Source organism: Coregonus lavaretus (genome assembly GCF_964263955.1).
Source record: "Coregonus lavaretus genome assembly, contig: HAP1_SCAFFOLD_320, whole genome shotgun sequence".
NCBI lineage: Eukaryota > Metazoa > Chordata > Actinopteri > Salmoniformes > Salmonidae > Coregonus > Coregonus lavaretus.
In genome coordinates, this window is record NW_028159255.1 from 41,944 (window position 1) to 58,592 (window position 16,649).

At 46.0% G+C, this 16,649-nt stretch overlaps 1 protein-coding gene across 1 annotated transcript in view; it reads right to left on the reverse strand.

Annotated features, from left to right (window-relative positions):
* Positions 1–1,362: 1,362 nt before the first annotated feature.
* LOC311123106 (G patch domain-containing protein 1-like) overlaps positions 1,363–16,649 on the reverse strand; it is a 34,813-nt gene continuing 19,526 nt past the window's right edge. The window contains exons 8-21 of the mRNA XM_084197380.1: positions 14,438–14,588; positions 14,048–14,127; positions 13,425–13,632; positions 12,195–12,408; positions 10,569–10,729; positions 10,103–10,287; positions 8,677–8,804; positions 5,876–5,982; positions 5,265–5,452; positions 3,275–3,521; positions 2,890–3,000; positions 2,585–2,697; positions 2,186–2,334; positions 1,363–1,649 (exon numbers count right to left, since the gene is read on the reverse strand). Of these exons, the coding sequence (XP_084053506.1) occupies positions 1,616–1,649; positions 2,186–2,334; positions 2,585–2,697; positions 2,890–3,000; positions 3,275–3,521; positions 5,265–5,452; positions 5,876–5,982; positions 8,677–8,804; positions 10,103–10,287; positions 10,569–10,729; positions 12,195–12,408; positions 13,425–13,632; positions 14,048–14,127; positions 14,438–14,588 (2,076 nt within the window). The 3' untranslated portion in view covers positions 1,363–1,615. The remainder of the gene's footprint in view (positions 1,650–2,185; positions 2,335–2,584; positions 2,698–2,889; positions 3,001–3,274; positions 3,522–5,264; positions 5,453–5,875; positions 5,983–8,676; positions 8,805–10,102; positions 10,288–10,568; positions 10,730–12,194; positions 12,409–13,424; positions 13,633–14,047; positions 14,128–14,437; positions 14,589–16,649) is intronic.

Genomic DNA, 16,649 nt, shown 5'->3' on the forward strand with positions numbered 1-16,649 from the left:
AGGTTGGATGGGGAGCGTCGCTGCACAGCTATTTTCAGGTCTCTCCAGAGATGTTAGATCGGGTTCAAGTCCGGGCTCTGGCTGGGCTACTCAAAGACATTCAGAGACTTGTCCCGAAGCCACTCCTGCGTTTTCTTGGCTGTGTGCTTAGGGTTGTTGTTCTGTTGGAAGGTGAACCTTCGCCCCAGTCTGAGGTCCTGAGCGCTCTGGAGCAGGTTTTCTTCAAGGATCTCTCTGTACTTTGCTTTGTTCATCTTTCACTCGATCCTGACTAGTCTCCCAGTCCCTGCCACTGAAAAACATCCCCACAGCATGATGCTGCCTACCACCATGCTTCACCGTAGGGATGATGCCAGGTTTCCTCCAGACGTGACGCTTGACATTCAGGCCAAAGAGTTCAATTTTGGTTTCATCAGACCAGAGAATCTTGTTTCTCATGGTCTGAGAGTCTTTTAGATGCCTTTTGGCAAACTTCAAGCAGGCTGTCATGTGCCTTTTACTGAGGAGTGGCTTCCGTCTGGCCACTCTACCATAAAGGCCTGATTGGTGGAGTGCTGCAGAGATGGTTGTCCATCTGGAAGGTTCTCCCATCTCCACAGAGGAACTCTGGAGATCTGTCAGAGTGAACATCGATTGCTCAGTTTAGCCGGGCGGCCAGCTCTCGGAAGAGTCTTGGTGGTTCCAAACTTCTTCCATTTAAGAATGATGGAGGCCACTGTGTTCTTGGGGACCTTCAATGCTGCAGACATTTTTTGGTACCCTTCTCCAGATCTGTGCCTCGACACAATCCTGTCTCGGAGCTCTACGGACAATTCCTTCGACCTCATGGCTTGGTTTTTGTTTTGACTTGCACTGTCAACTGTGGGACCTTATATAGACGGGTGTGTGCCTTTCCAAATCATGTCCAATCAATTGAATTTACCACAGGTGGACTCCAATCAAGTTGTACAATCATCTCAAGGATGATCAATGGAAACAGGATGCACCTGAGCTCAATTAAAAGTCTCATAGCAAAGGGTCTGAATACTTCTGTAAATAATGTATTTCTTTTTTATGTTTAATACATTTGCAGAAATGTCTAAAAACCTGTTTTCACTTTGTCATTATGGGGTATTGTGAATAGATTGATGAGAGAAAACATTCATTTAAACAATTTTAGAATAAGGCTGTAACGTAACAAAATGTGGAAAAAGTCAAGGGGTCTGAATACTTTCTGAATGCACTGTATATAGCTCAACTTTTTATCCATGCAAAGATACATTATGGGATCATAACAGATCCAAAGCCCTGTCAGCAGACTTGGCACATCACAGACAATCTGGACTGTCATGATTATAATGCAGAGACTGATTACAAAAAAAGAAAAATCTACTTTTTATTGATTGACAGAGGATGGCAACAATTCATGATATCTCAACATATCAGCCCAAGACATTGATCAGCAAAAACTCACATCTCATGAGATTTACAATTTAGAGTAAGACCCTCTTTCATCACCATAGGTACAGGGCTATTGGAATTCCTAAATGCCATACAGAATGATCCCTGACTCCAGTCTCCGGTATCTATCCTCATGGAGGACATGGTGGATCCCGCTGTCTGTCGGATCACAGGTTCACTGCAGATTCTTCCCACGGATGCTCTTCAACCTGGTGAGATGGGAGAGGAAGGATCAATTAATATCATTAATGTAATGACACGGTCATAATATTACAATATGTTTTAATGACATGGGTCAATTGTTTTTGGCCTGGTTATAACCGTTTTTGGCCTGGTTATAATTATTTTGTACCTGATTATAACCGTTTTGTACCTGGTTATAACTGTTTTGGAATATAATAATATAATAATAATATGCCATTTAGCAGACGCTTTTATCCAAAGCGACTTACAGTCATGCGTGAATATATTTTTTTGTGTATGGGTGGTCCCGGGGATCGAACCCACTACCCTGGCGTTACAAGCGCCGTGCTCTACCAGCTGAGCTACAGAGGACTACAATTAATGTCATTAAAAAGCACCTTAAAAAGCCATTCAGATCAAAACATTGTGAGACAATAATAAAGGTATGTGTTAGAGCAGGACTATGCAGGGTCTGTATTATTACAAGAGTTTTTCAACCCCTCCTGAAATGTCATGTGTTTGACTACATCAGCTGATTGAAACAAGGACCATGCCCTCTGACCTTCTGAGCAGCTCTTCTGTTGATACGCCACCTCCCTCCTCCTGGCTGTTCCCGTCACTCCCCTCTGAGCTGCTGTCTGATGACTCCTCCTTCCTACCGCTCTTCTTCTGCTTGCCTTTGTGCTTGTGCCTCTTGTGCTTCTTCTTCTGCTGTTATCAACAACAACAACAACAACAACAACAACAACGGCAGAGAGGGAGAGTCAAGAGGACATACTGACAGACAGTGAATGGCGTTTCTGGCACTTCCACCAAAACAAAGACCAAACATGTTTGGTGCAATGGAGATACTCTTGAATAACTCACTTAGCCAGTCATAGAGCAGCGTGTCAGAGAGAGACAGACAGACAAGACATCGTAGTCAATTTTTCCTGGGTTAATTTGTTTCCCCCGCCCGTACCTTTTTGTCCTTCTTGTGCTTGCCGTGTTTCTTGGCTTTGTACTTCTCCTTACACTTCTTCTTGTGTTTGTCGTTCTTAGCAGAGGGAGTTGGGGCCGGACGGCTCTCTGCTGCTGAATAGACAAGCAGAGACGGAGCGATTCCAAATCATCTACATAAACATCTCAAGATGGGCTGCGACAGACCGGTTTGAATAGCTTTTATGCGAACAACAAGAATTGAATGGATGTTAAGGAATCATGAATGTCTGTTCAACCGGGCCGGGCAAATACAAGATTTGATCGCGTTACTGGTAAGGGACTCACTCAATGTAGAGGAAGGGGGGGGCAGTCGAGGTCCAAACTCCTCCTCTTCCATTTCCTGGTCCTGAGGGGGCGGGGCAGCAGCAGGACCACTGGGCATTTTGAACATAATGTCTAAAAAAGAAAAACAGAGTTAAAACCACGTCCATTTTGTCCACTGTCATCGAGGCCTTTCATCATTGTCCACTACCCAAATAGTTAAAACCACGTCCATTTTGTCCACTGTCACCGAGGCCTTTCATCATTGTCCACTACCCAAATAGTTAAAACCACGTCCATTTTGTCCACTGTCCTCGAGGCCTTTCATCGTTCTCCTATCTACCCAAACAGCCATTGTTAAACTACCCATCTATATTGGCTATAGGAACAGAAGGACCGGTGTTCTTACCTGTGTGCTGGCTGGGTGTAGCTGATACAGACACAGGTGGAGCAGGTGGGCTTGTGTTGACATTGAACTGGTTAGATATCTGAGGCCCAGTCCCAGCCTTGCTCCGAACACCTTCCTCCTCTTCCTCCTCACTCTCTCCTTCAGAAGAAGAGGAAGACTTCTCGTCTGATGAACTGGCGAAGATGGCCTTGAACAGATCCATGGGTGGCCTGCTCTCCTCTTCCTCCTCCTCCTTCTCAGTGTCTGGCTGCTCAGTCAGACAGATCATTGATAAACACCATGTCATTTACAAAACATCCATCTCTTACGTCTGTTAAACCTCTTAGTATTACAGTGGACTGTTACGTCTGTCAAACCTCTTAGGATTACAGTGGACTGTTACGTCTGTCAAACCTCTTAGGATTACAGTGGACTGTTACGTCTGTCAAACCTCTTAGGATTACAGTGGACTGTTACGTCTGTCAAACCTCTTAGTATTACAGTGGACTGTTACGTCTGTCAAACCTCTTAGTATTACAGTGGACTGTTACGTCTGTCAAACCTCTTAGTATTACAGTGGACTGTTACGTCTGTCAAACCTCTTAGTATTACAGTGGACTGTTACGTCTGTCAAACCTCTTAGTATTACAGTGGACTGTTACGTCTGTCAAACCTCTTAGTATTACAGTGGACTGTTACGTCTGTCAAACCTCTTAGTATTACAGTGGACTGTTACGTCTGTCAAACCTCTACAGTAGTATCAGTGATGTATGTAGTGTAGTAGGATTCTACCAGTACCTCTACAGTAGGATCAGTGATGTATGTAGTGTAGTAGGATTCTACCGGTACCTCTACAGTAGGATCAGTGATGTATGTAGTGTAGTAGGATTCTACCAGTACCTCTACAGTAGGATCAGTGATGTATGTAGTGTAGTAGGATTCTACCAGTACCTCTACAGTAGGATCAGTGATGTATGTAGTGTAGTAGGATTCTACCGGTACCTCTACAGTAGGATCAGTGATGTATGTAGTGTAGTAGGATTCTACCGGTACCTCTACAGTAGGATCAGTGATGTATGTAGTGTAGTAGGATTCTACCAGTACCTCTACAGTAGGATCAGTGATGTATGTAGTGTAGTAGGATTCTACCAGTACCTCTACAGTAGGATCAGTGTTGTATGTAGTGTAGTAGGATTCTACCAGTACCTCCACAGTAGGATCAGTGATGTATGTAGTGTAGTAGGATTCTACCAGTACCTCTACAGTAGGATCAGTGATGTATGTAGTGTAGTAGGATTCTACCAGTACCTCTACAGTAGGATCAGTGATGTATGTAGTGTAGTAGGATTCTACCAGTACCTCTACAGTAGGATCAGTGATATATGTAGTGTAGTAGGATTCTACCAGTACCTCTACAGTAGGATCAGTGATGTATGTAGTGTAGTAGGATTCTACCAGTACCTCTACAGTAGGATCAGTGATGTATGTAGTGTAGTAGGATTCTACCAGTACCTCTACAGTAGGATCAGTGATGTATGTAGTGTAGTAGGATTCTACCAGTACCTCTACAGTAGGATCAGTGATGTATGTAGTGTAGTAGGATTCTACCAGTACCTCTACAGTAGGATCAGTGATGTATGTAGTGTAGTAGGATTCTACCGGTACCTCTACAGTAGGATCAGTGATGTATGTAGTGTAGTAGGATTCTACCGGTACCTCTACAGTAGGATCAGTGATGTATGTAGTGTAGTAGGATTCTACCAGTACCTCTACAGTAGGATCAGTGATGTATGTAGTGTAGTAGGATTCTACCGGTACCTCTACAGTAGGATCAGTGATGTATGTAGTGTAGTAGGATTCTACCGGTACCTCTACAGTAGGATCAGTGATGTATGTAGTGTAGTAGGATTCTACCTCTACAGTAGGATCAGTGATGTATGTAGTAGGATTCTACCAGTACCTCTACAGTAGGATCAGTGATGTATGTAGTGTAGTAGGATTCTACCAGTACCTCTACAGTAGTATCAGTTGTAGGGCCATCAGTAGTAGAGTTGTCTGGTCCTGATCCAGAGGCTTCAATTCGAGCCACACTGAGGAACTCACTGAGAGGATCCTTCTCCTTCCTCTCCTTCTCCAAAGCCCCAGCCTGGCCAGACACATCCCACCTGGACCTCTTCCCTGGCTCAGATGGCTTCACAGCTACACAGAGAGAGACGGAGAGACTCAGGGCCAGGTCTACTAAGCAGTGTGTGATGTCATGTGGTGTCTTCACTAGGACTCTGAAGACCAATGGAATAAGAGCTCTGTGTATATTTTTTTTCAACCCTTCAAACCTAAGCCAATCAAATAACTACTTCCTGACCACATGCTTTCTATTCAGAAAGAACTGAAGTGCCAATGAATGATAATGACTTTAAAATCAGCCTTCGAGAGGTAAAGGCAGAGCGTGAAACAGCAGATCCTTTTACTGATCATGTCATTTAAAGAGCACAAGCTTCACTCATCCACACAATAGGATAAAACAGAAGCCTTCGAAAGTCACTTTAAATCAGATGAAATGAACTGGGTTGGTAGAGGCTCTGATATCTGTGTCTGGATAAAGTGGAACTGATTGTTTGTTACCTTGTGGAGCGGGGGAAGCACTAGCTGTTGCACTCTCTGATACAGTCAAGAAGTTAAACACAGAGAACTTGTCTCTCTTCACTTTGGGCATTCCCACGAACCCTGACCTGGAAAGAAAACAACAACAACAACAACAGTTAGAGCCCAATGCCATGACACACAAGCAGTATCCATTGAGTATTAGTATTCCTAGTACCATTCGTTCCGTGGTGATCAAGTGTGTACAGTACAAGTCAAAAGTTTGGACACACCTACTCATTCAAGGGTTTTTCTTTATTTTTTACTATTTTCTACATTGTAGAATAATAGTGAAGACATCAAAACTATGAAATAACACATATGGAATCATGTAGTAACCAAAAAAGTGTTAAACAAATCAAAATATATTTTATATTTGAGATTCTTCAAAATAGCCACCCTTTGCCTTGATGACAGCTTTGCACACTCTTGGCATTCTCTCAACCAGGTTCATGAGGTAGGCCCCATTCATTCTTTCCTTTACACAGATCAGTCGTCCTGGTCCCTTTGCAGAAAAACAGCTCCAAAGCATGATGTTTCCACCCCCATGCTTCACAGTAGGTATGGTGTTCTTTGAATGCAACTCAGCATTCTTTGTCCTCCAAACACGACGAGTTGAGTTTTTACCAAAAAGTTCTATTTTGGTTTCATCTGACCATATGACAATCTCCCAATCCTCTTCTGGATCATCCAAATGCACTCTAGCAAACTTCAGACGGGCCTGGACATGTACTGGCTTAAGCAGGGGGACACGTCTGGCACTGCAGGATTTGAGTCCCTGGCGGCGTAGTGTGTTACTGATGGCTTTGTTACTTTGGTCCCAGCTCTCTGCAGGTCATTCACTAGGTCCCCCCGTGTGGTTCTGGGATTTTTGCTCACCGTTCTTGTGATCATTTTGACCCCACGGGGTGAGATCTTGCGTGGAGCCCCAGATCGAGGGAGATTATCAGTGGTCTTGTATGTCTTCCATTTCCTAATAATTGCTCCCACAGTTGATTTCTTCAAACCAAGCTGCTTACCTATTGCAGATTCAGTCTTCCCAGCCTGGTGCAGGTCTACAATTTTGTTTCTGGTGTCCTTTGACAGCTCTTTGGTCTTGGCCATAGTGGAGTTTGGAGTGTGACTGTTTGAGGTTGTGGACAGGTGTCTTTTATACTGATAACAAGTTCAAACAGGTGCCATTAATACAGGTAACGAGTGGAGGACAGAGGAGCCTCTTAAAGAAGAAGTTACAGGTCTGTGAGAGCCAGAAATCTTGCTTGTTTGTAGGTGACCAAATACTTATTTTCCACCATAATTTGCTAATAAATTCATTAAAATTCCTACAATGTGATTTTCTGGAGAAAAAAAATCTTAATTTGTCTGTCATAGTTGATGTGTACCTATGATGAAAATTACAGGCCTCTCTCATCTTTTTAAGTGGGAGAACTTGCACAATTGGTGGCTGACTAAATACTTTTTTTCCCCACTGTAGCCCTATTTGGTAAAAGACCAAGTCCATATTATGGCAAGAACAGCTCAAATAAGCAAAGAGAGATGACGGTCCATCATTACTTCAAGACATGAAGGTCAGTCAATCTGGAACATTTCAAGAACTTTGAAAGTTTTTTCAAGTGCAGTCGCAAAAACCATCAAGCGCTATGATGAAACTGGCTCTCATGAGGACTGCCACAGGAATGGAAGACCCAGAGTTACCTCTGCTGCAGAGGATAAGTTCAATAGAGTTACCAGCCTCAGAAATTGCAGCCCAAATAAATGCTTCACAGAGTTCAAGTCACAGACACATCTCAACATCAACTGTTCAGAGGAGACTGCGTGAATCAGGCCTTCATGGTCGAATTGCTGCAAAGAAACCACTACTAAAGGACACCAATAAGATGAAGAGACTTGCTTGGGCCAGGAAACACGAGCAACGGACATTAGACCGGTGGAAATGTGTCCTTTGGTCTGATGAGTCCAAATTTCAGATTTTTTGTTCCAACCGCCGTGTCTTTGTAAGACGCAGAGTCGGTGAACGGATGATCTCCGCATGTGTGGTTCCCACCGTAAAGCATGGAGGAGGAGGTGTTATGGTGTGGGGGTGCTTCGCTGGTGACACTGTCAGTGTTTTATTTAGAATTCAAGGCACACTTAACCAGCATGGCTACCACAGCATTCTGCAGCGATACGCCATCCCATCTGGTATGCGCTTAGTGGGACTATCATTTGTTTTTAAACAGGACACTGACCCAACACACCTCCAGGCTGTGTAAGGGCTATTTGACCAAGAAGGAGAGTGATGGAGTGCTGCATCAGATGACCTGGCCTCCACAATCCCCCAACCTCAACCCAATTGAGATGGTTTGGGATGAGTCGGACCGCAGAGTGAAGGAAAAGCAGCCAACAAGTGCTCAGCATATGTGGGAACTCCTTCAAAACTGTTGGAAAAGCATTCCAGGTGAAGCTGGTTGAGAGAATGCCAAGAGTGTACAAAGCTGTCATCAAGGCAAAAGGTGGCTATTTGAAGAATCTAAAATATATTTTGATTTGTTGAACACTTTTTTGGTTACTACATGATTCCATGTGTGTTATTTCATAGTTTTGATGTCTTCACTATTATTCTACAATGTAGAAAATAAGTCAAAATAAAGAAAAACCCTTGAATGAGTAGGTGTGTCCAAACTTTTGACTGGTACTGTATGTCTATTCTGTGGGTGTACGTGTGTCTATTCTGTGTTTGTGTGTCGTTTGCGCATATTCTCTGTGTGTGTGTGTGTGTGTGTGTGTGAGTGTGTGTGTCGTACCCAGGGTAGGGGTCAGGTACATTGAACCTCTTGCAGAGCAGTTTGTCAGGGTGCCATTCGAACGAGTCTCTGGTCAGTTTCCCAAACATCTTCATCTTCACAGCTGCCTGCTTGTCATCCACATCATTCTGAAGACCAAAAAGGCAGTACAGAGTATCAACCCACTGAGCCTCATCACAGCTGCCTGCTTGTCATCCACATCATTCTGAAGACCAAAAAGGCAGTACAGAGTATCAACCCACTGAGCCTCATGCCCAATCCTGGATCCATAGCCTGTAACCCAAATGCACTTGTGTAGATCTGAAAGACTTGAAGATAGATAGATATAAAAATGGTAATAGCTGTAATAATCTAGTTGGCATTTTGAGCATATAGCTCGCACCCATTTTACATTTTAGTCCTTTAGCAGACGCTCTTATCCAGAGCGACTTAGAGGAGGAATTAGTATTATTATTATTATTAATTAGGGTTAAGTGCCTTGCTCAAGGGAACATTCATTTTTTTTTTTTATCTAGTCGGCTCAGGGATTAGAACAAGCATCCTTTGGATTACTGGCCTAACGCTCCTGCCACCCAGCCGATTCTTTCATATCTACAAAACTGCTCAGGGGGTACGGGCTAGGCGACCGTCTGGAATACAGTGTCCATCCACATTGAAGAGTCTGGAAAGGTCATAGGGGAGAGTTTGGTTCCTCCGCTGTCAATCATGATGATAAAGGATTAGACATCAAGGCTGGGTCATAGAGATTTACAATAGACATAGAATAGCAATAGACCACAATGAGACCATAAAGGCTGGGTCATAGATAGACATATAGCAATAGACCACAATTATTTGTCATTGTTAACATGTGGTCCTCTGTAGCTCAATTGGTAGAGCATGGCGCTTGTAACGCCAGGGTAGTGGGTTCGATCCCCGGGACCACCCATACGTAAAAATGTATGCACACATGACTGTAAGTCGCTTTGGATAAAAGCGTCTGCTAAATGGCATATTATTATTATTATTATTATTATTATTATTATATAGAAATATGCCTCTGTGTGTTTTGTTGTAAGCTCAAATGGACAGTGAGCAGTGACATCCAACTGACCCTCAAAACCCCCAATACTTTCTCTGACTGTTATCGTAGAATATGTTGAATTTGATTACTGTAACCAATTATTGCAAGGCACATTACGACGCAAAACCAAGCTATTAACAGAGATGAACGAGGAAGTAAGGCTTTAAGATAATGTGCTTGAGATCTGTACTAAGAGATTTCTCCCGGGCGCCCGGTCATGTCTGCTTGCTTCCACCCGTAACGTCCCTGCTCATCTCTGTCAACAAAACATCTCATTCTCTGGAAGACATCCTGATCTCTCCTCATTATTGATTACCGTACCCCCCCACCCCAATCCTTCAACATTATGGTGAAGCTCCCTACCTCCTGATCTCCCGTCACCTCCACAGTGTCTGCCTCCACGGCGTCGTCATGTTTCCCTCTGGTGAAGCGACAGGACAGAGAGGAGCTGCTGGGCTTGTAGAGGAGAGCCGCTCGGACAAACTCATCCCTCTCTCTCCCTCTCTCCCACTCTGTCATGGCGGGGTCCAAGCTCAACTCCAGGGCATCTGGACACAGAGTTGGGGGGGGGACACGGTTAGATTCGTGATGATAAAACCGTCATTGGAATCTTAGTGGATAATGCAAGTTTGAGAGGAATGCCCTAAAAGCAAAAACAAATTTGGCCGATTCTTCAGAAAGTATTAAAAGGCTCTCCATTTCTGTGTTGTACATGAAAAGTATGTGGTTGTATTATCTTAATAGGCCATAATAAACATTAAAAATACCATATTGTCATTGTCAAGCACTTTGTCTTTATTAAATGTCAGTTTAAACCAGGTCTCTGTACCTCGGTCTCCCTGTTTGAGCTTGTCTATGTAGAGGTCGTAGCGGGCCTGTTTATGAGCGGTCCTCTCAAAGGGTTTGAAGGTCTGTCCTGCCTGTGCCTGGGCTGCAGGTCCACTCCACACACTCAGAGCTTCCTGCTGCTGCTCTGCTGGGGGTGCAAACCTGGATGGATGAATTCAACTGAGACTCAGTCATATGACGTTGCCAGGAGCAGCAGGATATTGTAGGTGAGAGCAATACAAGACGTTGCACAAACAAAACATATCAGTGCATGTTCAGGGGTGTTCTTCACACTGCTACAACGTGATATCTGCTACAACGTGATAGCTGCTACAACGTGATATCTGCTGCACCGTGATATCTGCTGCAACGTGATAGCTGCTACAACGTGATATCTGCTGCAACGTGATATCTGCTGCAACGTGATATCTGCTACAACGTGATATCTGCTACAACGTGATATCTGCTGCAACGTGATAGCTGCTGCAACGTGATATCTGCTGCAACGTGATAGCTGCTGCAACGTGATAGCTGCTGGAACGTGATATCTGCTGCAACGTGATAGCTGCTGCAACGTGATAGCTGCTGCAACGTGATAGCTGCTGCAACGTGATATCTGCTGCAACGTGATATCTGCTGCAACGTGATAGCTGCAGGACCACAACAGCAGAAAAGACGCAACGTGGAGTGCCTGGATACAGCCCTTAGCCGTGGTATATTGGCCATATATCCCAAACCCCGAGGTGCCTTATTGCTATTATAAACTGGTTACCAACATAATTAGAACAGTAAAAATAAATGGTTGTGTCATACCCATGGTATACCACGGCTGTCAGACAATCAGCATTCGGGGTTCGAACCACCCAGTTTATAATACACTATATAGAACACTGGACTACAATACATTACAAGATATACAGTGGGGGAAAAAAGTATTTAGTCAGCCACCAATTGTGCAAGTTCTCCCACTTAAAAAGATGAGAGAGGCCTGTAATTTTCATCATAGGTACACGTCAACTATGACAGACAAAATGAGAAAAATAAATCCAGAAAATCACATTTTGTAGGATTTTTAATTAATTTATTTGCAAATTATGGTGGAAAATAAGTATTTGGTCAATAACAAAAGTTTCTCAATACTTTGTTATATACCCTTTGTTGGCAATGACACAGGTCAAACGTTTTCTGTAAGTCTTCACAAGGTTTTCACACACTGTTGCTGGTATTTTGGCCCATTCCTCCATGCAGATCTCCTCTAGAGCAGTGATGTTTTGGGGCTGTCGCTGGGCAACACAGACTTTCAACTCCCTCCAAAGATTTTCTATGGGGTTGAGATCTTAATTTGCAAATAAATTCATTAAAAATCCTACAAAATGTGATTTTCTGGATTTATTTTTCTCACTTCGTCTGTCATAGTTGACGTGTACCTATGATGAAAAATACAGGCCTCTCTCATCTTTTTAAGTGGGAGAACTTGCACAATTGGTGGCTGACTAAATACTTTTTTCCCCCACTGTAGAACACTGGACTACAATACATTTCAAGATATAGAACACTGGTCTCCAATACAACACATATCCCAGGAGACTTCAGACATGGTCAGACAGACAGACATATATAGGTGTACCTGCTAGACAGGGCCTTCTGGGCGGAGGCTTTGGCTGCTGCAGCTGCTACCCCTGCAGCCACCACAGCTGCTCTGCCCTCCCCAGGGATGGGCTGTCTGGGTGGGAGCTCAGTGGGGGGTCTGGGTCCTGAGGTGGTCTCTGAGGAGGGCCTCCGTAGGCTGGAGAGTCTCTCTCTGTCCTCAACCTTCAGCAGGTCAAACACAGAGCTGGGGCCTGGAGGGAGGAAGACCGCGTGGAGACAGAGAGGAGGACAGGTAGAAGGACAGCGAGGACAGGGAGGAGGACAGGGCAGGGAGGAGGACAGGTCAGGGAGGAGGACAGGTCAGGGAGGAGGACAGGGCAGGGAGGAGGACAGGGCAGGGAGGAGGACAGGTCAGAGAGGAGGACAGGGCAGGGAGGAGGACAGGGCAGGGAGGAGGACAGGGCAGGGAGGAGGACAGGGCAGGGAGGAGGACAGGTCAGAGAGGAGGACAGGGCAGGGAGGAGGACAGGGCAGGGAGGAGGACAGGGCAGGGAGGAGGACAGGGCAGGGAGGAGGACAGGTCAGAGAGGAGGACAGGGCAGGGAGGAGGACAGGGCAGGGAGGAGGACAGGGCAGGGAGGAGGACAGGGCAGGGAGGAGGACAGGGCAGGGAGGAGGACAGGGCAGGGAGGAGGACAGGGCAGGGAGGAGGACAGGTCAGGGAGGAGGACAGGTCAGGGAGGAGGACAGGTCAGGGAGGAGGACAGGGCAGGGAGGAGGACAGGGCAGGGAGGAGGACAGGGCAGGGAGGAGGACAGGGCAGGGAGGAGGACAGGGCAGGGAGGAGGACAGGGCAGGGAGGAGGACAGGGCAGGGAGGAGGACAGGTCAGGGAGGAGGACAGGTCAGGGAGGAGGACAGGTCAGGGAGGAGGACAGGGCAGGGAGGAGGACAGGTCAGGGAGGAGGACAGGTCAGGGAGGAGGACAGGGAAACAATACTAGGTTTTAGAGACAAAAAACATCACCATTGATACAGAGGAGATACCCCAAATATCCTTGACTTTCAAATCCAGGTGGGTCTTCAATGTTCAAACACTGGTAGAGGACAGGGAGAAGACCGGGGTGAGCAGTTAGGACTATTTGAATAAAAGCAGAACAGAGTGGGATAGACATAGCACCATGGTTGATAAAGACAAGATGTCCACCAGCAATACAACATCCTTGTTGTGTCAAGGGGTTGGAGACCAATCCAGAGAATAGCCTGTACCTTGCAGTGCCGTCTCCCCCAGCAGCTCCCTCCTCTGGGCAGAGTCCAGCTGGTGGCGTCCTCCCTTAGAGGGCTCTTCCTGGGCCATGTGTCCTCGGGACGTCAGCAGGGCCTGGGCTACCACGGGGCTGACGCTGGACATGTCCACCACTGGACGGAAGTAGTGGACCGGCCTGAAGTCTCTGGGCAGGTCGGGAGGAGGGAAGATCTGAGGAGAGAGAGAGAGGGGAGGAGGAGGGGGGTGGAGAGAGAGAGAGAGAGGGGAGAGAGAGAGGAGATGGAGAGAAGGGGAGGGTAGAGAGAGAGAGAGAGAAGATGGAGAGGAGGGGAGGGTCGAGAGAGAGAGAGAGAGAGAGAGAGAGAGAGAGGAGATGGAGAGAAGGGGAGGGTAGAGAGAGAGAGAGAGAGAGAGAGAGAGAGAGAGAGAGAGAGAGAGAGAGAGAAGGGGAGGGTAGAGAGAGAGAGAGAGAGAGAAGGGGAGGGTAGAGAGAGAGAGAGAGAGAGAGAGAAGGGGAGGGTAGAGAGAGAGAAAGAGAGAGAGAAAGGCCAGGGGATGGAGGCGATATAATTCTGAGGGAATTGATGAGAGATTCATTTAGAAACTAGGCTAAGAGAGCACCTACTGTTTTGGTCTCCATCTTATCGGAGCCCAGGGTGAATCCTTCTAGTATTTTACCCAGATAAGCAGCGTCTTTACTGTGGACTGAAGAAAAAAAGTCATTTAAACAGCATTAGATAAAAATATCCAGTGATCTTCATTGATGTGATCTACATTTTGTTCATGGGCAGGACTTCTCCACTAAATAAAGAGGCACAGAGAGAGAGACAGAGAGTCCCCTACACATACCCATAACAAGTGTATGCACCAGAACTGTCCATAGTGCAGGACAAACAACTCGGCGGGCCTGGAGATTCTCTATTGGAAGAGCTTTTAAGTCCAGGAATAGGTTTAATCTGTGTCTGGGGAAACTGGCCCCGTCTATTCTATCTCCTGTCATCTCAGTGGGTCTCACCTTTCTTCTTCCTGTTGTACTGTTGGGGGGCGGTCCATCCGTACAGGCCGTCCCCAGGCTCCTCCCCTCCCAGCACCGCGTCGTAGTTAGACATGGTGTCTCTGTGGTAGATGTCCTCATCATCATCCTCCATAGCACCCACACCAAACCCCTGGGGGGGTCAAAGGGTCAAGTAAAGCACAAGCCAAATATCCCAGAGCACCTGCGCTAGTAACAACAACCAAAAAACAATCAAGAGAGCTGACAACAGTCAGACAGTGTTTTCCCTACTATCAATCAATCAATCAATTTTATTTTATATAGCCCTTCTTACATCAGCTAATATCTCGAAGTGCTGTACAGAAACCCAGCCTAAAACCCCAAACAGCTAGTAATGCAGGTGTAGAAGCACGGTGGCTAGGAAAAACTCCCTAGAAAGGCAAAACCTAGGAAGAAACCTAGAGAGGAACCAGGCTATGAGGGGTGGCCAGTCCTCTTCTGGCTGTGCCGGGTGGAGATTATAACAGAACCATGCCAAGATGTTCAAAAATGTTCATAAGTGACAAGCATGGTCAAATAATAATCAGGAATAAATCTCAGTTGGCTTTTCATAGCCGATCATTAAGAGTTGAAAACAGCAGGTCTGGGACAGGTAGGGGTTCCATAACCGCAGGCAGAACAGTTGAAACTGGAATAGCAGCAAGGCCAGGCGGACTGGGGACAGCAAGGAGTCACCACGGCCGGTAGTCCCGACGTATGGTCCTAGGGCTCAGGTCTCTCAGTTGGCTTTTCATAGCCGATCATTAAGAGTTGAAAACAGCAGGTCTGGGACAGGTAGGGGTTTCGTAGCCGCAGGCAGAACAGTTGAAACTGGAATAGCAGCAAGGCCAGGCGGACTGGGGACAGCAAGGTGTCATCATGCCCGGTAGTCCTGACGTATGGTCCTAGGGCTCAGGTTCTCAGAGAGAAAGAGAGAACGAGAGAATTAGAGAGAGCATACTTAAATTCACACAGGACACTGGATAAGACAGGAGAAGTACTCCAGGTATAACCAACTAACCCCAGCCCCCCGACACATAAACTACTGCAGCATAAATACTGGAGGCTGAGACAGGAGCGGTCCGGAGACACTGTGGCCCCATCCGAAGAAACCCCCGGACAGGGCCAAACAGGAAGGATATAACCCCACCCACTCCGCCAAAGCACAGCCCCCGCACCACTAGAGGGATATCCCCAACCACCAACTTACAATCCTGAGACAAGGCCGAGTATAGCCCACAGAGGTCTCCACCACAGCACAAACCAGGGGGGGGGCGCCAACCCAGACAGGAAGATCACGTCAGTAACTCAACCCACTCAAGTGACGCACCCCTCCCAGGGACGGCATGAAAGAGCACCAGCAAGCCAGTGACTCAGCCCCTGCAACAGGGTTAGAGGCAGAGAACCCCAGTGGAGAGGGGAACCGGCCTGGCAGAGACAGCAAGGGCTGTTCGTTGCTCCAGCCTTTCCGTTCACCTTCACACTCCTGGGCCAGACTACACTCAATCATATGACCTACTGAAGAGATAAGTCTTCAGTAAAGACTTAAAGGTTGAGACCGAGTCTGCGTCTCTCACATGGGTAGGCAGACTGTTCCATAAAAATGGAGATCTATAGGAGAAAGCCCTGCCTCCCGCTGTTTGCTTAGAAATTCTAGGGACAATTAGGAGGCCTGCGTCTTGTGACCGTAGCGTACGTATTGGTATGTACGGCAGGACCAACTCGGAAAGATAGGTAGGAGCAAGCCCATGTAACGCTTTATAGGTTAACAGTAAAACCTTGAAATCAGCCCTTGCCTTAACAGGAAGCCAGTGTAGGGAAGCTAGCACTGGAGTAATATGATCAAATTTCTTGGTTCTAGTCAGGATTCTAGCAGCCGTATTTAGCACTAACTGAAGTTTATTTAGTGCTTTATCCGGGTAGCCGGAAAATAGAGCATTGCAGTAGTCTAACCTAGAAGTAACAAATGCATGGATTAATTTTTCTGCATCATTTTTGGACAGAAAATTTCTGATTTTTGCAATGTTACGTAGATGGAAAAAAGCTGTCCTTGAAACAGTCTTGATATGTTCGTCAAAAGAGAGATCAGGGTCAAGAGTAACGCCTAGGTCCTTCACAGTTTTATTTGAGACGACTTTACAACCATCAAGATTAATTGTCAGATTTAACAGAAGATCTCTTTGTTTCTTGGGAC